This window comes from Taeniopygia guttata, chromosome 3 (genome assembly GCF_048771995.1).
Source record: "Taeniopygia guttata chromosome 3, bTaeGut7.mat, whole genome shotgun sequence".
NCBI classification, from domain to species: Eukaryota; Metazoa; Chordata; class Aves; order Passeriformes; family Estrildidae; genus Taeniopygia; species Taeniopygia guttata.
In genome coordinates, this window is record NC_133027.1 from 90,092,847 (window position 1) to 90,114,774 (window position 21,928).

General features: G+C 41.8%; 2 protein-coding genes and 1 long non-coding RNA gene across 16 annotated transcripts in view; 1 reads left to right on the forward strand and 2 right to left on the reverse strand.

The window, feature by feature from the left end:
* USP34 (ubiquitin specific peptidase 34) overlaps nucleotides 1–7,371 on the reverse strand; it is a 112,962-nt gene extending 105,591 nt beyond the window's left edge. For 4 of the 9 annotated variants that reach the window (XM_030268770.4, XM_004175117.5, XM_030268772.4 and 1 more), the window contains exon 1: nucleotides 6,825–6,992. In XM_030268770.4, the coding sequence (XP_030124630.4) occupies nucleotides 6,825–6,867 (43 nt within the window). In that variant the 5' untranslated portion in view covers nucleotides 6,868–6,992. Of the gene's footprint in view, nucleotides 1–6,824 lie in introns of all 9 variants that reach the window. The other 5 variants (XM_030268774.4, XM_030268771.4, XM_030268769.4 and 2 more) reach the window with 3 other exon arrangements.
* Nucleotides 7,372–7,641: 270 nt separating this feature from the next.
* Nucleotides 7,642–11,057, forward strand: LOC101233698 (uncharacterized). The gene is made up of 3 exons (XR_181279.5): nucleotides 7,642–7,816; nucleotides 9,316–9,445; nucleotides 9,620–11,057. It is a non-coding gene; the product is annotated as an uncharacterized lncRNA (long non-coding RNA).
* Nucleotides 11,058–13,885: 2,828 nt separating this feature from the next.
* XPO1 (exportin 1) overlaps nucleotides 13,886–21,928 on the reverse strand; it is a 34,783-nt gene continuing 26,740 nt past the window's right edge. For all 6 annotated transcript variants that reach the window (XM_072927391.1, XM_072927390.1, XM_002199283.7 and 3 more), the window contains 11 exons: nucleotides 21,471–21,627; nucleotides 21,199–21,362; nucleotides 20,469–20,603; nucleotides 19,412–19,595; nucleotides 18,215–18,321; nucleotides 17,665–17,859; nucleotides 17,045–17,213; nucleotides 16,176–16,310; nucleotides 15,894–16,053; nucleotides 15,722–15,818; nucleotides 13,886–14,931 (listed from right to left, as the gene is read on the reverse strand). In XM_072927391.1, coding sequence (XP_072783492.1) covers nucleotides 14,785–14,931; nucleotides 15,722–15,818; nucleotides 15,894–16,053; nucleotides 16,176–16,310; nucleotides 17,045–17,213; nucleotides 17,665–17,859; nucleotides 18,215–18,321; nucleotides 19,412–19,595; nucleotides 20,469–20,603; nucleotides 21,199–21,362; nucleotides 21,471–21,627 — 1,650 coding nt within the window. In that variant the 3' untranslated portion in view covers nucleotides 13,886–14,784. The remainder of the gene's footprint in view (nucleotides 14,932–15,721; nucleotides 15,819–15,893; nucleotides 16,054–16,175; nucleotides 16,311–17,044; nucleotides 17,214–17,664; nucleotides 17,860–18,214; nucleotides 18,322–19,411; nucleotides 19,596–20,468; nucleotides 20,604–21,198; nucleotides 21,363–21,470; nucleotides 21,628–21,928) is intronic.

A 21,928-nucleotide genomic window follows, 5' to 3' on the forward strand; every position in this document is an offset into this window, starting at 1 on the left:
AACTCCCAGAGGTGCATTTTCCACAAGGACTTTTTCTGACAAGTTTCAGCTTCTTCCACCAGTTGTTCCAGCACTAAATCTCATGAGTAGTTCTAAGCTCACCGTCCGCCAGACATGCTAGATCTGAACAACTCCAGAAATAAAACTCTGTAAATCTACAACAAGCTGGATATTTTTACTATGTGTTAAGAACTGAAATCCTCACAGTTGCATGTCTGTGTTCAGCATTCAGATTGCAAATCAATTCCCATACATGGAAAGGAACAAAGTGGAAAGAATGGCTTCTCACCTCTTCACGTTTCCAATTGCCAATTTGCTACACAAAATGAAAGAAGAAATCACCTCAATATAAGCTTAAACGACAGAAATTAAATGGCCACAACTCTGTTTAATTGTAGGATGCTGATACAAGCAGAAGTGAGTAATCAGCAGAACCACTTGTTCCTGAGGACGGTAAGAATATTTTTGACATTGTCTCAGCATCTAGACAACTACAAAGGTGTAGCTTGGGCTGCAGAAATCCCTATTAGCTACCTGAAAAAAACTCAGAGAAGGAAAGAGATTAAATAAAAGGAACCAAGAAGTAAACATTGATCTTCCCTCCCAATCACTGAAATGCCAAATCACAGCCTGCTCATCACTTGGACACACAACACGATTCCAGGATTTGCTTTTCTGACTCAATGCTAGTTGAACACAGAAAGATAGAAGCAAACTGTAGTGACATGGAGAAATCCAGTAAGCAAGGAATTAAAACCTCTAACATAGAAAGTCTGTATTAGCAGTAACATGGAAGAAAAAGAAGCAAAAAGGAATTCTATGAATTAAAGGAATTGTTGAAGCTCAAAATGCCCTGAAGTGTCTCCTGGCAGACAAAACCAACCTCCCAAAGCCAAGGCATCACCTCCAAGGCAGGCCAAGGGAAATGGAGCCAGGTCTTCTCCCCAAGATCCTGAACCCTAGAGTGACAGAGCCCAAGCATCTGCCGTGCCCACAACACTCTGCACCACCTCTGCATCCAAGGGCAGCTCCAAGAGCTGCTATGGCAGAAGAACCAACACCAACAATGTATGGCCTAAAGCACATTGTCTTGGATTTGGCACAGGAATTGCTTGGGACTTGGGTGACTTGAAAACTACCCTTAGGGAGGGAAAGCAATACAGCAACAAACACAACAAAAGAATGATCAAACAGGAAGACTTCCTATATGGGAAACACGACAACTTCAAGCTCTACACTGATCAATTATCTTTTGGACATGAAGCAAGGGATGCTTTTCTTTTCCTTTCTTGCTTTCTTCATTTTCCTTGAACTTATCCCCTGACTACTCTACAATGCCAGAACCTTGTGGCTTTAAGGATATTACTCCAAGTACTTATCCAACAGAAGATTTCCCTGTATACAAAGAGAAGCATGTCAGTAAATACACCTCAGTGGTCTGTAACTCACAACAAAACTCAGCAGAACGGGATTTATGTAACTCATCTTCAGCACCACTGATCAAGTGGCCTGAGCTATGAGAAGGAACCAGTTCAGCAGCAGCCTAAACAGGAAAAGTCTTAGGACAAAATCATTCCTGATCACATCAAATAGCATGAGCCAAAATAATTGTACAGAACAAAAGCTGACATATCTTTCCAAAAATAGAAGCCTTTTAGCTATTAAAGTCACAGAGTTTTTCCTTCCATTGCTTTACAAACAAACCAACTTTATCTTAGTGTCACCTTCCCCTTCACTTTAGAAAGTTCACAATTAGTGAGGATACAAGTTTCTCCTTCCATTTTTTCCCTCTGTTGACTCCAGTTCATTTGAAGCAGCACTTCACAGTCCATAACTATAATTTGGCAATTCTCCTATAAAGAAAATGTTATTTTCATTTTCCTTTAGGCCTGGTTGCTGATTGCCTTAAAAAGGGTCAAAGATGAAAGTAAACACAAAAAAAATACTGAATTTCAGTGTTATAAATAAGTGACTTTCTTTTCTTCAACAGGAGACAGTAAAGATCCAAAAGGTTGGGTGGTTACCCCAATAAATCCTCCATAGCATCTCTGCAGAGATTCTGAACATGGAAATATCACTTAAGGGGAAAAAAGGATGAATCTTTTAAAAAAGGCAAAAAAAAGAAGAGAGTAAAAAAGCCATGCAAGAGAGAGAACTTCTACAGTTTTGCACAAGAGGAATCATCAAAGAGCCAAATGAAACCTTAGATCTGCACAAAACAGAAAAATTAATCCTGAAGTTTACAGGTAACCACTGAACAAGTGAGAGCAGCTCTTGAAGATCAAGTGATGTTAATGATGCAATAGTTGTAATAATTTTATAACACATCCTCAATATCTGAGTTCTCACAGCATAAAATATTGATCCTCTCCAGATCCCAAAGAGCAAACTGAATGTTTTGGAACACAATTTCTCACCTACCTCGAAGTAAACATACCCTCAATCCAACCTCCAAGACTACTCATTGTACAACCTACATGCCAGACCAACATGACACGGAGTCAAGCCAAGAATCTCCAGCATCCAAATTCAGGGCTATCCTGAAACGACACAAACAGTCAAGCAGTCCAGCACTTGTGTTTTATGGACCTGATCACTCTGGGAGCCATTCTGAAGACAGTCGTAATAGAGAGAAAAACAACTGTGTGAGTCCACATTAATCTCTATACTTCAGTAAACTGGGGGAGTTTGTTTTGGTCCTTGAGGTTTTTTATTTTTCTGGTTTACTAAAGAGAAAACATAAGGAGAATAATAGCCTGCAAGCTGTTGTAGTAGAATAACATCTAGAAGGCTCTAATCATCAGTGTGAACTGATTTTATAAGATTTCAGAGCTGACTGGGAAAAAAAAATGGGCTAAAGGGGTATTAATTGAAAAAAGTGAAGCAGAATGCTGGGAAAACAAACTTTGTTCCCAGAAACCAAGAACTGGGAATAACTGAGGCCTACCAAGGTAACCTAAAACCACAGCTGCCACTACATAATAAAGCCTATTTTTCCATGTTGTAATCTTTGTTTCTTACTTTTATAAAACCCAAACCAGACAAGAAGAACAAAACAAACCTAAACCAAAATCATCTACAGGGTTTTAAGTCAACATACATCAAGATCAGCTCAAGTCCCAAAGGGAAGCCTCGTAGGAACAGAGCTGAGCTGGGCACTCTGGGACACACCACGGCCAGGATTGCGAGGATGCTGACTCGGGACTGGTCTGAGAACCAGACTGGCACTTCCAGCTAAGAAGAGGCACTCCCAGGACAGCCTTGCACTCAACAAACACTCAGCACCATGCACCACATCCTCAACACTTGGGTGTGAAGCCTCCACAGAGATAGTGAGGATCTACAGGAGCTCAAACCATGCCCATGGCTCCAGGTGGGACACAGCAGCCTGCAGAACTCCTGTAAGAGACCTGAGACAGCCAAACCCACCTCTGGTGTTCCATTTCCTTGTTTTCTGGCTCCCTTTAGGGCTGAGATTATCTGGATATCCCTGCAGTGTCTAGCAAAACAGAGCTGTCCTGATCAGGGCCACTGGACAGCACAGAAATGTAAATACTACTCAAGAACAAATGAAACTCAACATAAACCCTTCTAGACTGACAAGACCTGGCATCCAAAGAAACCAAGGAATGCAAAGTATATCAGGGTTCATTCTGGGATACAGAATGCTGGAGACTAACACAAAAGCACAGAATGTCCTCAATGCACTTTTGCTGTAAAAATTGTGCACATTTAAATGAGCCCCTATAATTAATGCCATGAGAATGTGGCCTTATCTTAAAAGCAGCCCATTGTGTCTTCCCTTTTTTTCTTCTATTAAAGGCTAGTAAAAATGTTTATATTGTAGAAGATTAATTAAAGAAAAATCAGACTCTTTATAGACTTTACTCCTATTAAGCCCTGCCTGGGATAATGTAAATGATGCTAAGGAACCTACCGTGAGAAATTAAGACTGTTTGCTCTGATTGAACAGATTGTCTTATAGTGCAAAAACTCCCCTAAAGTCTGGATGTTTCATAGGGGAATGTACATTTTACTGAGCTCCTGGATCTAACCATAACTTAAAATTACTACTTCCCAGGAAATAACTTCAAGATCAGGAAATTTACTGGGTTGAAAATGCAGATCAAATGCTGAAGATCAAGATGCTGCAAGAGAAGAAAAATAAATACGTACCAAAAAACCCAACACTGCTGATTCTGCCCACAGAATATTGCCTGCTTCTCATGCTTAAGCAGAGCAATGTATGTTAAATACATACAAGCATACTTACACACTTTTGGCCAAAAAAATAAGCTTACCAATCCACAGGTGTCCAGTTCAGCACCTCAGGCAGCCACTGACTACCTGTGACAAAATTAGGACACAGGACCTGGAGCCTTCCCAGGACATAACCCTGGGCCTACACAAAGGTCAGTGACGGACAAAATCTCCAGCTCTGCAGTTATGGGGTGTGCGTTAATACTGTAGCAGTTTGCAGTGGGACTAATATGCTTCTAATAAAATATGTCTGTTTGATGGTAGAGCTGTTCAGTTTCACCCTTCTGTCACCCCTCAGCTGGGAACTTCCTACGAAGGAAACAGGAGCTTCCCACATGTTCCCTCCCAAACACCACACTGAGAGCTGCTGTCACTCCCCTTTCCAAGTCACCTGCAATGCAACTGATACCAAATCATATTTTGTAAACATCAGAGCAAATGAAGACAAAGGCCAGTGCGTAGCCACGTTAAAATGTGTGGTTTAGCAAGAAATTCCAAAAGGAAGGAGATGCTCTTTCCTGGACCTTTCTGAAAACCCTGCTGGAGTAGTTCAGGTGCAGAGCTGATCCCAAATACTCCGTGGGCAGCAAGGGAAGCTGCTGGCAGCCTGTGGCTCACACATTTTGGGCATGACCTCATTCTTTACTATCACTTTTCATTTCTGTTGCAGTGTTTTAAAAACCAAAGCTTGACATAATTTTTGTATTATGTACCTTTCATTATTACTTAAGGAACACAAAGACTCAACTGAAAGTTATAAAAGAAACCATCCCTTCCTCACAACTCAGTCTCATCCAGAGAGAAGGGAGTACCATCACATGTCTTTGTATCCAAACACACACACCAAATAGTTCTGCTGATTTACAATGGGCTTCCTTCTCTGAAGGGAAGGCCAAAGCTAATGTCACTTAAGCAGCATTTTTTGGAATTAATTACATAGCAGCAGTACTGCAGAATTTTCCTAAGGAATTTTGACTTTCAAAGACATATTTCCTTCTACTTAATAGTAGAGATAAATCTTATATAATGCAGAACCATTACATTATCCATATTCCAGTTTATATATATATATATATATATATATATATATATATACATTAAAAAAGATTGTTAAAGTGATTGAAGACACTGCTTTATCTATAGGGAAATATCTGTCTTCATCAATCCCAATTACCCTAAAACATCTGCAAAAATCAATGCATATTGGAATTTCACGGATTCCTTGAAATATAAAATTTAATGTTACAACTTTTTTTTCTATTTGATCATATCAACCCAAATCAAATTTAAGCAATGATTACTTATCAATCCATCCAAAGCAAGAGAAGTTTTCCCTTCCAACAAGCAGCTGTCCTCATAGACAACTAATAATTTAGTCTTATTTTAAACCATTTGGAATGGTTTAAATAACCATTTGCTGTAATATCAACATAATCTGCTTTAATCCAGCCTCTGAACTCTCCTAGAAGTTACTTTTACACCTGTGTTTTTACTTCTCAAATGAATCACTGAACACCCTATTTCCCCAGCAAGAAAGAGGCCAACACTCAATTCCTGCAGGACCCTAGGGAAGAACAAACAGCACATGGAAGTGGGCCTCAGAAGAGTGAAGACAACTCTACCCAAACCCTGTCCTAGGCAGCATTCTGTGCTCCACACTGCTGCAACAGGATTTGCAGAGTGTAACCAGGAAAAATGCCATGTTTAACATCCGAGATAGTTAAACTTCCCTCTAATCATAAACTTCATCTGGTAAGTTGCTTCAATTCCTCAGCATCCGTACAAATGGTGTTCTTTTTCGTCTTTGTTCGCGAGGCAGAGCTCCTGAGAAGCTGGGAAGGTACCTTGGCTGCCACGGAGCGCAGGTTCCAAGGGATACACGAGGCCTACAGGGAATTTCGTGCCCCAGACGCTGATTCCACCGGCAGCGGGGGGAACACCTGCTGTACCACCCCTCCGACCCCGCCGGTAACACTCGTAAAGAGGAAACTTCAGGAGGGAGCCGGAGACCACCCCTGAAGCCAAACACCCGGCAGCAGCTTCCCAACCTCGCCAAGCCGAGCCAGGCTGCTCCAGGCGCCGCTTCCCTCGCAGCTTCGGGAGAATCCGTGCCCGAAAAGCACCTGCACCGCGTACCGAGGCCAGGCATAGGGAGGGGGAGGCAGGATCACTCCGAGCCACCTTCGCTGCTGCTGCTGCCGCCGGTTAAAAGGGACCCAGCCCAGGCCCGGCTGCCCCGGAGCGGCTCCCGGGCAGCTCTCAGCCCGGCCAGGCCCTGCCGCGGCTGCCGGGGATGCGGATCCCGAGGGAAGGGGGGGATGGAGCGGGGACACGGCGGCGGCAGGCCCGCCCCAGGCCGCGGGGAAGAGGGAAGGAAGCGCCGAGCAGGGCATGGAGGGAGCTCCTCCACGGCAACGGAGAGAGGGAACCCCGCGCCCGGCAGGCCCGAGGCGGGCGGGGAGAGGCGAGGAAGGAGGCGAAGCGGGGCTGTAACCCGGTGCAGAGGAGGGTCCGCGGGGTCCCGGCCCGGGGGGAGGGAAGCGGGGGAGGGCGGCCGCACTTACTCTCATTTAACACCTCCAGCAGCTCGGCGCAGCTCTCACACATTGTTCATTAACAGCAGCAGCCGCCGCCGCCGCCTCCTCCCGACCATTGATTGATCCGCTCGGTGCTGCTGATTGATGATTGATGGGGGCCGGGGCGGGGGTCACCGGGGGGGAGGGGAGGGAGGGGGCGGGAAGGAATGGGAAGGGGGGGGGGGGAGAGGCAGGGGCCGGTCTGGGATCCGGGGCGGCTGATCAATGCAAATGAGCCTGTGGCGGCGGCGGCAGCGGCGGGGAGGAGGAGGAGGAGGAGAAGCCGAGTCACTCACTGGCTCCCAGGGACACCACGCGCCGCCATTTTGCTGAGGGGGAAGGAGGAGGAGGAGACGACGGGAGCGAAGGGGGGGACAGGGCGCTCGGGCGCCGCTCGGCAGTTTCCGACCAGGCAGGAGGACGCGAAGGTGGCCGAGTCCCTCCTCCTCCCTTTTCCCTCTCGCCCCGCCTTCCCACCGCGGTTCCGAGCGGCGGGATGGCGAGCGGGGAGGAGGAGGCAAGGGGGCGGGAGCGTAAAATGGCGGCGGTGGCGGTTGGGCGCGCGCCCGGGGAAGGGCGGGAAGCGCCTCTCCCTGCCCTGTCCCTGCCTTCTCCCTGCCTCCCGCGGCCGGGAATCACCGCTAGGAACGCGCGCACGCCGCCGCTCTGACAGCGGCGGGGGAGCGGTTTCTCCTGCCCGCCCCTTCCCTCGGTGCCTGGAGCCGCGCTCGCCGGGCTGCCTCGGGGACCTCCCGCCTGAAGAGAGCGCTTAGCACACTAAGCCAAGCTCTGTGGCGAGGTAGCTCCCAACTGCCAGGCGCGTTTCCAGGTCTTTTGGGTGGTTTCTTGGCGTTTTCCGCCGTCGGGGCGCGGGACGGAAGAGCCGCCATCTCCTTCCCGCCCAGCGCGGCTGAGGAGAGCGGGGGTACCTGTGGGCGCCGCCGACCCGGACCCCGAGAATGGGCGTTTGGAGGGCTACGGTAGAGTTTTCTACTAATAACTAATTTATTTTTACCTGTAGTTTTCCGCCCTGGTTTGTTGGGGGTGGTTTTTTTTTGCCCCCTCTTCTTGCACCGTGATTTATTTTATACAGTCTGTAATGGCATCTGTGACTGGCTGGAAATAGCTTTTTCTAAATAAAAGACAAAATCAAAATGAACGAAAAACTTTAATTAAGGATACGTTATTCATGCTCTTTTGACTACCGGTTAGTTCACTCTGGCTTGGGTTCGTTTTGAATGAGGTTTCAAACCCATGCATGACAAATTTTCAGGCAAACATCTGTTTTCCATTAAAAAAAAAAAAAAGCCCACTTTTTTTTTTTTTTTTTTTTTTTTTTTTTTTTTTTTGCCATCTCTCAATCCTGCTCCGTCTCCCAGGTACATGTATCTGGAATATGGATCACATGATCCTGATCTTGGCTGGTTTTTCTCCCCAAAGCTGGCACTTCCCGAGTATGAAGCGCTATTTTTTATTTCTGTAGTACCACCCAGTGGTGAGTCCGTGTGTTACTCTGAATGCTTCGAGATTACCGACGCGTACACGGGAATAAAACCCCAAATCTATTAATAGCCGCAATGCAGATGCAATATAGTTTAGCAGAAAGTCAAACAGAATCACCAAATGAAGGCGGGGAGAAAAAAAAAAGTTGTTTTGAATTTTTCAGTGGCTGTCTCGTATTTCTTCCACTTGAAATAAATCTGCTGGCATTGTGGCAATGCAGTTCCGGGGTTTTTTTTTTAATTCCATGTGCATATTTATCCAGGCTGATAACACCGTGGTGGTTGTGCATGTAGCCTCCCACTTCAGGCCACAGAATGCTCAACTCCAAACAATCCTCTAGGCGTCACTTAGTAAAACTAAGATAAAAAATCCCACTGCTGTTCAAAAGTAACAGATAATTAACTGTAAATAACAGGTAGGGAACAACTACAGTGCAAGTCAGGAATATACTAGAATGTTTCACCCAGAGTTCGTGTTACTGCTTGGTTTTGAAATATTTTCCAAGTCAGTGTTCTCAACAAAGATAGCTATACCTAAATATTCCCTGCTGAAATTTCCTTTTACTATTTTAAACTAATACAGAAAATTAACTTGAGAATTTACAGAGGACACAGATTCCTTGTCTGTCTCTCACTTTAATCCACATAACATGTTAAAGCAAATGTATTTCAAAGGGGAATAACGAGAGAGGTTGAAGACTGAGTAAAAACCTAAAAACTTCCCTGAATCTTTGTACTGATCTTTCTCCTTAGATTTAATGTATAGATATTTTAATTCTTGACAGTGTCTTTTCTAAATTACGTATTTTCTATTGATAGAAATCTGACCAGCATGAGCTAGTTAGCTCTTATACTGGTTACATCACTAAGCCTCCATAATAATAACAACTATTTAATAGCTAACTGGTTTAGTAATTAAAATGACACAGATGTACTGGACCCTGCAAAGCCTTTTTTGGCTGCTTCATCTTTTCCAGGTAGCCTGAGAATTCATAATGGAAGAATAAAAGGAGTCCAGAACATTGCAATATGTTCTGCTCCTGCTTGAATTAATGAACACCTTTCTCTTCTACAGAACCAATTTCAAAGCTTGATGTCCATCTAAAGGTAGATCAGAGAATTTTATGTTGTGTATCCACATGTGAGTGTTCACTTGATGTTGTGCTGCCTAACCTTCTGTGTGTCCAAGATGATTTTAGTTACTGTGGAATACCTCACTCTACAATCTGCATCACCTCATTTGAATTTGCACTTTTCTCTCTGCTCTTTCTTCTCAAGCAGGCCCTGCAGTAACTTCTACAGCAGACTCAAAGAGAACTGCCAGAACATTTTCAGAGATGGTTTTCCTGAGGAACCAGCTGTTTGATCTGAGTGCAGCCACACACAAACACCGGAGTCAGCAGAAGGGACCTTCTGGAGCATGGTGTCACATGCCAAGCTCAAGGAGTACAGCAGAAGAACACGGGTGACCTTGAATCACTCTTGCTTTTGAGCAGAACGAAATATTGAAAGTCTGATTCCTTTTACTGCACACTTTTTTTTTTTTAACTAGAGACTAAATTGAATTATTTTAAATTAAATTAAATGTTAGCTTCCAAGCTGAAGACAAGACCTGTCAGTGGCCTGTTTACAGAGATCATCAGCCTCCTGTTCTTGCATGCTTTGTTCTTCCCCTTGACCTTGATTCTCTCTGTGTGCCATCCCAGCCAAGGTTGTTTTATCCCCAGGAGGCCTCTTCCCCTCCCCTGGCTGCATTGCTCCTCATCTGGGAATATTTGCTCTGGTAAAGTGCCAGCACAGTTCTGCTAGAGAACAACTTCTTCGTATTTAGATAAATGCAAGACTTAGGCAAAAACTAAAATTTTTTATCCAAGTTGGGACTGGATTAAGAGCAAGATCATGAATTTTCAAAATTCACGTTCCAACATTGAGCTAGCAGCTTAACTGGAGTCCAATTAAATCTCTCTCCAGTTAAACCTCATTTCTGGAATGCTGCTGGAAGCCACGAGCAACAGAGTCAGTTTTAAGTTTACCCACATTTAAGTTTCAGCATTTGACTTTTATTGCTCTTTTAGCATTCTAAACTTTTTAATAGGGTCCATATGTCTAACTAGGCTTTGGTGTCACAGCACCCCAAGAAGACAAATCCAAACTGATTTACCCCAAAGAATACAGAATAATCAAAATTTGGCCACAAATATCATGTAATACAGACAAGGCATTTCTGAGCATGAGAGACTGCCACCAGAAACTGAACCACTACCAAAGTGGTCCAGGCAGCTTCTCTTGTACATTTGGACCTCTTTCAGACTTTTAGTGGTGAAACACACATTTGCAGTGTTGCTTTGGAGAACTTTGCCTGTCTGGTTAGCAATGTCCCTGTTACAATAACCAGCAGTGGTGTACAAAATGGGCTGGAGCCTGCTCTCCAACACAGGAGGGGAAATTTTAACTCCCCTCCCCACTCCAGTTGTTAAATTGGCCCATTCTTTTGATAATCTTTGCTGAAATCACAAGATCCACAAAAGATTGCAGACTCCAAGGCTCAGGAAAAGCTGAGAATATTGAAAAGGATTTAAGATTTGAAAGGTGCTCACAACCAAAAAAACAGCCCCCCCCAAAAATACTCATGTGAGACTGGGAATCGATTACCCAAGAAAACACCTAGGAAGAAGTGCTGGATGACTCTTATTTACAAGTAAATAAAAAATGAAAATCCGAGTGTCTCATTTTCCTCCATACTCTTAACCTCCAAAAAACTCCTTCCTCAATCCCATTTTTCCCTATACAGACTTAAAACACAAATAAAGTGCTCACAGGTTTGTAGGTCTAAAATCTGGGACTTTTAGGTAGTTGAGGTGCATTGTACATGGGATAATGATACAAAAAATTATTCCCCCAATGGGAATGGCCCAGCCTTTTCCCAAGGGAACCCTGCTGACAGGGACAGCCTTGGACAATGAAATGAGGATGTGGATGTCCTGAAGCTGAAAGCCTAAACATCAATTCAGTCTCGATGATTAAAGTTCAGAGAAGCATTCTGGATGGGCAGGTGGACAGGATTATTCTTTTAGTGATGGTTTTTAAAGAGTTATCTCCAACATTCCAGTTTTGCTCTGTAACACCTGGAGACAAACCTAGCAAGGGGGAGAAGGAGGTTTAGCCACACCTTCCAGCACCCGTGGAGGCTGGGATCAGTAATTACCATTTACCCAATGATAAATGCACTCTGGGACACTCTGGTCCCTCACCACAGCATGAAGGCAAATTCCTCACCTGAGGCAGTCTCTGCATTTTAATGCATCAATTTCAGAATCTTTTCCGCTTTCTTTTTTTCCCCTTTAAGCTGAAGTTTTATTGCTTTTCCAGTGCTAAAAACTACCAGCAGTAACTCTTAAAGCTTCCTAGAGAGATGAGCATTTCTAAAGCTTTTTTTTATTTGCATAAATATTAGCTTTATTGGAAAATAGTTCACTAAAACCAATCAGATTAACACACATCAAATTATTCTAGTTTAAAAAACCAAAACCAACTAAAATCCTTTGGAAGATAATCTGCTTCAGTTACAGTAGCAAACACATCATGGCTGCCTGAAACAAGTACTTGGGGTGTCTTCATCAGCTGACAATCAATCCATGTAAACACAGAAAACACCCCAAAATATTTGTATTTATCAATGTAGCTGGAGTACACAACTGTTTTGTTTTTCCTTTTTTTTTTTTTGTTTAAGGTAAATCTGTATAGAAATATGCACAAAACATTGGTTTACATGTAATTACAAGTTATGGAGATGTTTATACGATAGTTCATGCTTTTTATCCATGTATTTTGATTTACAGAGTGTGCATTAAAACTGGAACTTTCTTAGATGTACACATCTTTTATTTTTTTTTTTCACATTCAGGATAACTGCACTAGAAATATGCACACACACAAGTCAAATCTTTAATGGTATCCAGAACTCCACAGAAGCTGCATTTTTGTAACAGCTGCAGAGATCAGGGAAAGGCACCAATTATCTTAAGAGAACAAGACAAGACCACAGTTAAATTTTTAGATCTAAAAGGGAAGGAAACCCTAAGATTAGAATGTTGTTACTAGAGAACTCTTAAGGTATCAACATAACCAAACAACTCTTCTTTGAATTAACATAAAAAATACATTTTGGGTTTGTTGTTTGCGAGTTTAGGTCACATTTAAATCTTCAGTGAACAACCAGACCGTGAGCCTCAGCCTGACTCCAACCTTGAAGGAAGGAAGGAAGGATCATAAATACATATGCGTGTATTTTTGTCCAGAACTGTCCTGAATGTAGAGTCAGAACCAATTCAACATTCAGCTCTGTGACTCACGGGATGTGATCTGCCATCATGCTATTGGTGGGGTTTATTTCCATTTTAATAACCTTCTCTTACTTCTCTGCACAGCTTTTGGTAAGTTGCTGCAACTCAGCCTGCTCACAAGCCACTTCATGTCCTTTTCCAGATGTGTCCTTCAACAGGACTTCAAACGCTGCACTTTAAAGTGCCCAATTAAGGCAATACTGAATTGAGGGTGGAGCAGAAGGCTCCACACTGACGGGAAGACATTAAAAAGCTGGAACTGGGAGCTTTAAGGAGAGTAAGAAATGGGTTTCGTAACTGGCAGTATTTTGGGAGGCTGTATGCAGTCTCAGCCATGGGAGCTTGAGGAGGTCTCCAAACAGTGCCAGCTCAGTGCCACTGCCCATGGCCCTTCCCGTGGCAGCAGCTGAGCTTTGCCAGGGCTAACCACGCGAAAGGAACAGGAGAAGCCAAAAGTCCAGCCTGGAAACATCCTGGGCACAGCTCCACCCTATAGGAACACCACTAACTCATGCATTTCTACACCAAAGGAACACACAGCACAAAGCTAACAACTACAGCACCCCAAGGGGCACACAAGAGCCCCACGCCTGCCTGGCTCCTGTGGCGGCTCTCTGCCAATGGCTACACTTCATCCCAGTAACAGCCTGGAGACGACAACAAGTCCATGGAGAAACTTTGGGAGAGCTCAACACTGACTGTTAGAGAACAGAGACAAGACACAACAGAGATGGGGAAGCCAAGACTGTACACAACCTAAGTGTTCATACTGCTTCATATATCTGTGAAAATCATTTAACTACAAAACTTTAGGTAAAAAAATAACCGTAGATCTTGTCTACACGTGTTATTAACATGGACTATTATTAACTGTTTAGTCAAGATACAGTGCAATACCTCTTTGAAATAAATTGCAAAGAGTCCAGAGAGAGAAAAAGCAAGAGTACCTCATTCCTGGCATTTTATAGTAACGTGGTATGGAATAGTTATCCACGGAGGTAAGTCAGAACAGCTACTGTACTTGCAAATGGAATCCAACTTAGTTCATGGTAACTTCAAGCACAACCAAAGTCCTTGAGATGAGGCAAGCCAGAAGCACCAGTTATCTACACCTTAAGGAACTTTTCCTATGCGTTCAAATACAAATCTTAAATACGATCACAGCATTTTCATCCAATAAAAGAATAAGCCAAAGAAAGAAAAATAAATGTAAACCAAGTTTATTTTGCTCTTAAGTAGTGTTCTTTACGCACTACAGCATGGTAAACAATGTAAATTAGTATAAGTCATCTCAAAAGCCAGTTGTTTTTTTTTATTTTATGAGTTGTTAAAAAGATGCAGCCTATTCTAACAGGATAAATATTTTAACCATTTCACTTCGAGATCATGAAGGCTCACAAATGAGCAACACTCCTCATTGAGGAAAACAAAAAGCTGTTGTCGACAAAGCGACAGCACACACACAAAAACAAAGGAACTGTGTAAAAATAACTAACTGTACTGTGTTCCCATACTCTTTAGAAGTTGCTTTACAATGGGATGATATGCACATGATCTTGCTGCAAACTTGCCATACAACTTGCAAATACACATAGCCTATAGCCTTACCACTCAGTCCAGAAAGCTGTTAACTGATCAGAATAAATGCAGCACTAGAATCCTCTGCTTAACAATTCAGTCTGCTTTACTCTTTACCTTTCCTCCTAGACTGTAGGACAGACTAGAAAGAAAATTACTCCAAATTAGAAATCAATACTCTTAAAGGAAATTGTATTATTTTGCAATATAGTCTTTTACAAGTTACGCTTTGCCTATTTTCCCCTTAGCCACAAAATGGGCATGAAGTAATTACATTGAAAATGCCTTAATTTTTAAATTCATGCAAATCTAAATAAAGATGACCAAACAAAAGCTTAAACAATGGAAGGATATTTCACAGAAAATTTCTTATACAAAAAACACATAAGAAAAAGGGCCACTAGGTGACATTTTAATTTACAAATTGGCATCATTTTGGTCAACAAATATCCAAGTGCTGTTTTCTTCTATCACAACAAAGTAGCTGTACAGAAAGAAAACTGCAAAACTTGTTTTATTTTTGTTTTAATCGCACATCTCCTCAGGAATTTCATGTGGATTAAGGATGCCAGGTACAGACATCTGAAGTTTATGCTTCTCCTCTTGAGCCTGCCGAAGGGCTGTTTCTCTCTCCTCCAAGAATAAGTCTGATGTGTCTTCCCCTGCAAATTCCTGGGATAATTCACACAAAAACATCAGTTTATTGTCAAATGCTTAAGGCAGAGTAACAGCTTCCAAAATTATACATGAAACATCTTCCCTTCCCGTTCCCTGACAGGCTTCATGCATGGTTTTCTGTTCTTAAGGTCACAACTAATATAAAGCAATATTTAAAGATGTTCACCATGTGTTACAGAATGGGATGCCAAACCCAGCATCTGGAGTCTATCACCATTAAAGCAGAATCATTACAAGTCTGAAATACCTGAAAATTCATCTCAAAACTAATTAACAAACTATTTCCTACAATCTTATCATTCCAGCATCTTTAGAAAAAAAATAAAGTCATAGCATTAGGGTATTGAATTTCAAAACTGGTCCCAATTCCAAGCAGAATGAAAAAAAAACCAACTGGTTAAAACCACATTTATTTCTCATTAGATTTAGTTCTAATTTAGTTGGTTCAATTTCACACTTGTTTTAATTTGTTTTCAATTTCACACTTAGTTCCCATTAGATTTAGTTTTGCAGTTGTCCTAAGACATAAGGATTGTGTGCACAATGTAAAACACAAGCAGTGATGTTCAAACCCAATTTATGAAGCGAAATCCCAGTGGAACAGGTTCCATGAACACTACTTGGTCTAACAAGCCACTGGACTGAGTACTCACTGCATTTTAAAAAGATGCAAAATAACTTATATTTCTCAAACAAACAACAACTCCACACTTTCCAAAAGCTTTCCAACAATATCCTGCTGAATATTACTTTTAATTTCTTGAGAAAAGCATGCCCAACACACCTTGATTTGGACCAGGAAATCCCTTAGGTGTTCCTTGAAGGCAGGAATATCCTGGTTTAAACTGAAGAGTCCTGTTACGAACAGCTTAACCTGGGCACTAACAGCAAACACAACAGTTAGCATTCCAAGTAAGAACCCACCGAGAAGCATTAATGAATCATGGCAGACTTACTCTTGCAGGTGAGGAAATGCAGATTTGAGGAGATTAGCCACATACTCCTGAATAAACATTTGGTTGTTCACTGGATTTCCAGGGTTTAAAGGAGTACTTATCTTTCCCTCTTCTACCAAGTTGAACATGTAGGCAAGGATTGATGCATGCATTGTCAAACCTGCACCGATCAAAGGCACACATAGGCAGTTGTTATTCAGAACATCCTGTTCTGTGTGACATTATTTTGATGTTCAGAGGGGTGCTTTGCAGCACCTGCCTCACACACAGGCACGTTCTCACCTGCAGTGTGAGAGGTGTCTGTGACCACAGAGAAGATGTGCTGGAGGATATCGCAGAAATACGTCTGATAGAAGCTCTGGGCAGCCGTTTCCTCCTGTGCAACGTTCTGCAACAGGGTGTAAAGGATCTGAAGTCCTGAAAAACAGGCATTGAAAAAGTGACCAAGAGAACAGTATTCCAGCAGCTGGGAGATTTTGGCCTTTTCAAAACAACGGGAATATCCCAAGAAATCCTGATGAGCAGCAGGATGCCCAGCATGGCACACGTGATGGCTTTGTGAGGCACTGCCCCAGGCTGGCACTAGAGGGCACTGCCTCCCAGACACGGCACACCCCTTCAGCTTCATTATACTATCATTAGCATTCATTAGCATAAAGAGCCAATCACACCATTTAATGCGCAAAACCCTCTACCCAGACACATGTTGGCTATTTCAATAAGGAAAGATGTTTTAATGTTTGGATTTAAATGGAAACTTTAATTACTTCACTTGGTGAAATGCAAATGAAAAACATCCTTTCTCCCCATCCCTAAATGGCTAAAAGAATCACTGGTTCCACAATTTTTTGTGGCACCATTTTAAGCTGCTGCATCTGTTCAGCCATTTCAGAAGAGTGCCAATGTTCAGGTGACAAAGAAAGCAAGAAGAAACTGTAACAGTGCTCTCTTCCAACTACAGGAATGACTCAACAACCAAATAGCTCACCCATGGGTCCCTGGCTGACACCTTGGAGCTGAGACAGAGGAATTCTATCCTTGTGCTAATGAAGAATCATGTGCACAATATGCTAACTTTGATTAAAGAAAAGTAAGTAAAAGAACAGCATCGACTAGAAAATCTCTGACCTTTATTAAACACTTCCATTTACCTGTATCTGCAACATTTCTCATTGTGTGTTTGAAAGCCCAAATAATAGAATCCAGGACAAGTTTGAACTGTGCAGGTGGAATGGCCAGGAAGGCTGGGAAGCAGTGAGAATTTACAGCTTGAAGTAGCAAGAAGAAGTTTGTTCTATGTTCAGGATATTCTTCAAAATCCTAGAAGGGAAAAGGGGAAAAAGCCAAGTCTCCTTAAGTTCTGTCATGGCATCTTCCATTAAACAGAGCAAGTCAGTACACACTGCACACTTAGTGAGGAAATAAATACTTGACTGAGCAGTAATGGTGTTCTTACACTTTAAATATTTATCAATTTTAGCAGTTTGTCCTATACTGACATTTGACTTCTGCCTGAAGAAGTGCAGCACTCCAAGGCCCCAGAAAAATTACTAATGGCTTAAATGAAGAGCTAACCAAAGAAATTTAAAGCAATTTAAGATATCTAACTAGACAGTTCAACTGTAAAACAAGTACATTTATTTGAGCAGAAATTCTGTCAAGTGCTACAAATACACTCTGTGACTGGAAGAAAATCATGAATCCCAAGATCCCACACATTGCAATGATGTCCAGAGGAAGATGTCTTATCTCAGGTTTCAAAGAGAAATACCTTGTTGATCATGTTTAGTGTGCACTCAAAAACAGCATCGAAGATCTGAGGTATTTCAGCAGTGATGTGTCCCCCCAGCTTGTTGACAATGATAGCCATGGTACTGAGCACCTCGGGTTCCCGAGCGGCCGGCACATTCCGCTGGTAGTCGATGAGAACTGCATCCAACAACGGAGGAACAAAGTTTTCAGCTACCTGGTTGGAAGAGTAAGCCATGTTATAGAAGTGCAGCTACTGGGCAGAGTCTCCAGCACAGTTAGCAGCCAAGTTAGTTCCTCCTTCAGTAACAGGTAACAAATTTCCTGAGGAAGTTGAAGTTCCCATCCTCCATCTCCATATTAAATCTCCTTGTCTCCCCTTAGGATTACTCTCAGCTAAAATTAACTGAAGTATCTCAAGCATTGCTCAGGCTTACCTCTTTTAATTTCTCTTCCTCCATTATATTTTACACACCTCCTGAAGGAAGTTCTTGCGACCAAAAACTTAACACAAAGCAGAGTTCTTCTCAATTCTGTCTTAGGAGTTATTTGTATAAAATGCATCCACTTACCATCTGCGGATCATTGGACCTGCTCACCCAGCCAGAAATTAATTTTAATGTTTCCCTTTTTACAGTCCTCATACTTCTAATCAAGGGCTGCTTTGTTACCATCTCACCTGGAAAATTTTAAAGCTTCAGTTAATTATGTGAGGTGCCAAAAAAAGCCCAAACAAAAAAACAGAAACAAATAAATAAAAACAAAAACACAATCCCCCTCAAAAAAACCCCACCAAATTAACCTGATATAATCAAAACAGAGAATACTTGATTTTTATACCTGAATTGGCAAAGACTATTAAAGACTACTAAAGACTTCCTTTGTCTTTAATCTTTGCCAGTTGTAAAAACATTCTGAGGCAACTGCAATCACAGTTGCTGCTCTAGGAGCTCACCAGGTCCACAGCCCCAGCAACTGCTTCCTCAACTTCACTGTATCTGGCAATGATGAATTCTGGCAATTAGATCAGCTGAATGAAAAGTTACTGATTTCTCTGCCAGTTCTATTCTGAATTCCGAGAAGCTACTTCAAGGTAAACCAGCTGTGCAGTTACCAAGCTGCATTTAACATTCCAGTCTCCAGGTACATCTTGTGCACTGGCCAGAAAACTTGGCACAGCACAGAATTCAGCAACTGACTCATTTCATCTTGTAATGGACTACTACAGAAGCACATTCAGCAGACATGCCACAGGCCCTAAGTTAACTGGTAAAAATAAGGGAGGTAATTGGGAATTCCTTCTGTGATTGCAAGCCTGGTTTACCAAAACTTTCATGCATCTTCACTCATTACATTTCTGCTAGACAGCCTCGTAGCAGCACACTCTCATCCTAAAACCCTGCTGACATTTTCTGAAGTAATGAATGAGATTCTATTTACAGACAGTTCTTTAATACTCGAAAGCAGAGCAAGGTAAAAGAACATAGGCTACATTGCATCTCAGCAGGATGCTTATCAATTTGAAGTGAGCATCCCTGGTGTTCTGCATTCTCCTAAACTTGATCATTTATAGATGTTTCTTCCTCCCTCTAAAGCTGGGTGTTCTTTATTTGAATACAACATCTGTTAAGAAAGAAAGATTTAAGCGAGCACTTTCAGTCCTTCTCCACTCTCCCAAACAGTAAAATTAACCTAACCGGGATGTACTCTGGAACCTAATGGCAGACACTGCTAAACCTCAATTTCAGGAAGAGCATGGAATTTCTTACCATTAGCCTGAATAGCTGCAGAAATATTTTCACTTAGGCACTTGTACACATTCAGCATATCTAAATAAATTCTTCCAAGCTGAATCACAAAGGGGTGGCCAACAGCTTTACATGCTCGTACATTGGTTTTCAGAATGCTACCAAGCTGCTTAACTGTTTCAGGATCCTTTAGAATATCAACATTCTGTGAAAACAAAAATAGACTTCATCTTCATTAGTGAACACAACTACCCTTTAGTTCTCAATATAAAAGCTTATGTTTAAATAATTTATTTTATACACTCTCTTAAAGAACAGATCGCTCAAATTTATGGACTTTTTATACAGATCCTGCAGTCTATTTCATGGCATTTGCCACTACTTCCAGACGTCAGGATAAAACTTCATTTCCTTCTGCTTTTCTGCAGAATTATTTTTGCTGCAGTGCTACAAGCATTACTCTAGTCAAAGAAGAAAAACTAAGGAGATTAAGAAGTTGAAAACAGATAGAAGGGGTCCAATGGAAATACAGTATGTTCTTGGGAGAAATCAGGGTAGGAAAAGTAACTCAAGCTTGCTTAAGGTTCAGGCCCTTAATTAGATTAAGTGCAAATGGGTTGTCTCTTGTGAAGTGCAAGACTGTTGTTCTTTAATGTGTAGAGATAAAAGTATTTTCAAAAGACTGAAATAAATAGAAGATAAAGTAAGAAAATATGTACTTTAAGAGAATGGCAGAAGCAGAAAGGAAGAACAGTGAACAGTATTTTTAGCACTTTAACTTTTCTGTTACCCAAAAGCCAAGTGAAAGGGAGGCATTAGAAAAAAAACTACTGAAATGAATTCTGTACAGTAACAGACTGTACTTCAAGTCAGATTTAAACAAGTATTTATTTTGTCATTTAAGTCTCCTCTCTCAAAACAACACCTTCATTGTCATGTCAATCTCTGTCTCAACCATCATATAATGAAGTCCAGCCCAACTCTGTGCAATTAGTGTGAAAAATACAATCAGGGGAGGGCAAACATTTAGCAGGGTTTTTGACCTGAACACAAAACACATTAAAATGGAAGAGCTCACCTTTGTTGCCTGCTGAATGATGCTGTCCCACACCTGGTTGGGCAGCAACATGTACTTTTCTATCAGATGCTCCTGCACAGTCTGGTCTGTCTGTGCCCCAATCATGTATCCAACTGCTTCGTAAAATGTGTGCACCTGATGGGGACAGCAACACCACAAACACTGAGGTTAAAAAGGACTAAGGAAAAACTCCACTTTACCAGACATGTTTGAATTGTGCACTGGCTCCCATCAATCCTGGAAGTATCTTTTTCCAGGTGCCAGATCCACTCTGCCTGAAGTTTCAGTACATTCAGTGTGCAGGTACACACTGCTCTCATTTCCTGAACCATGCCCTTCCCAGATGGATTTCCCCTTCCTTTTTTGGAAAGGACTGGATTTTGCATTTTCTCTTTTTGGACTGCTCTTCACTCTCTTCTTCCCAAATATAAGAGCTGTAGGTATATACTGTAGGAGTAGGATATCGCTCTTTCCCAAAGCAGAACTACCAAGTTACACGCAGTGTCCTCTTGAAGACATTCCAGAAATCAAAATTCCAATTAAATGCACTTTAATTCTCCTTCCAAACATTCCAACTGACATCTCAGCAATGCAATTTGATCATGGTATTCATACCCTGACACTGTCCCTAAAAAATATAATTCAGCCCTTGCAAAACACCCCTACATTTCAACAGGAAGAACTGTGCATTAATCTTTAAGAATTATCCAAAACCCCAAACAGAACCTACCTGTTGTGGCTGAAGGTCACATATAATTGTGTTAATATTGTTCAAGATTTCATCAATAAATGGCATGACCTCTCCCACCTGAACCTGGACAAAGTGTCGGCGGCATTTTTGTGCTATTTTTATGAAGGTATCACAAGCCATGTCCTGCACGCCATCATGAGTTTCTAAATGAAATAAAGGCAGTTACTGCTTTGTATTTTTTCCTCTCCATGTATAGGCATCTTTTTTTTTTTTATAATTAAAACAGCAAATTTAAAAAGGCAGATAATTACCATGCATAAATTCAAACAGCTTGTTGACTACTGTCTTCAAAAATTTCCAGTGAGCTCTCAAAAACCGTGGGTATTGACCTACTATATACATTATATTTGATGCAATAATGGCTTTATTGTCCTTTCCTCGTTTTTGTTCGCAGAGTCCCAGGAGATCCTACAACACAACAGATTCTTAGTTTCCTGTTCAAGTTTGTCTAGTTCCACCAAAAGCATTACAAGCACAACATCCTATAAGTAGCTATATTAAAGGTGGTTGCCCACAATCAAGCTCAAAATCCAAATGAAGAAATAAAAGCCCAAACAAGTCCATTAAGACTGGGGCGATGCAATCATTTCGGTCTCATCCAAACCCTGATCACTGTGTTTTAACCTAAGATATCTCCATTTTAAATTATAACTAAGGATTCCCGCAGGGTGAGTTCAACAAGCCTTACAGTACTCAATACTGGCTGAGT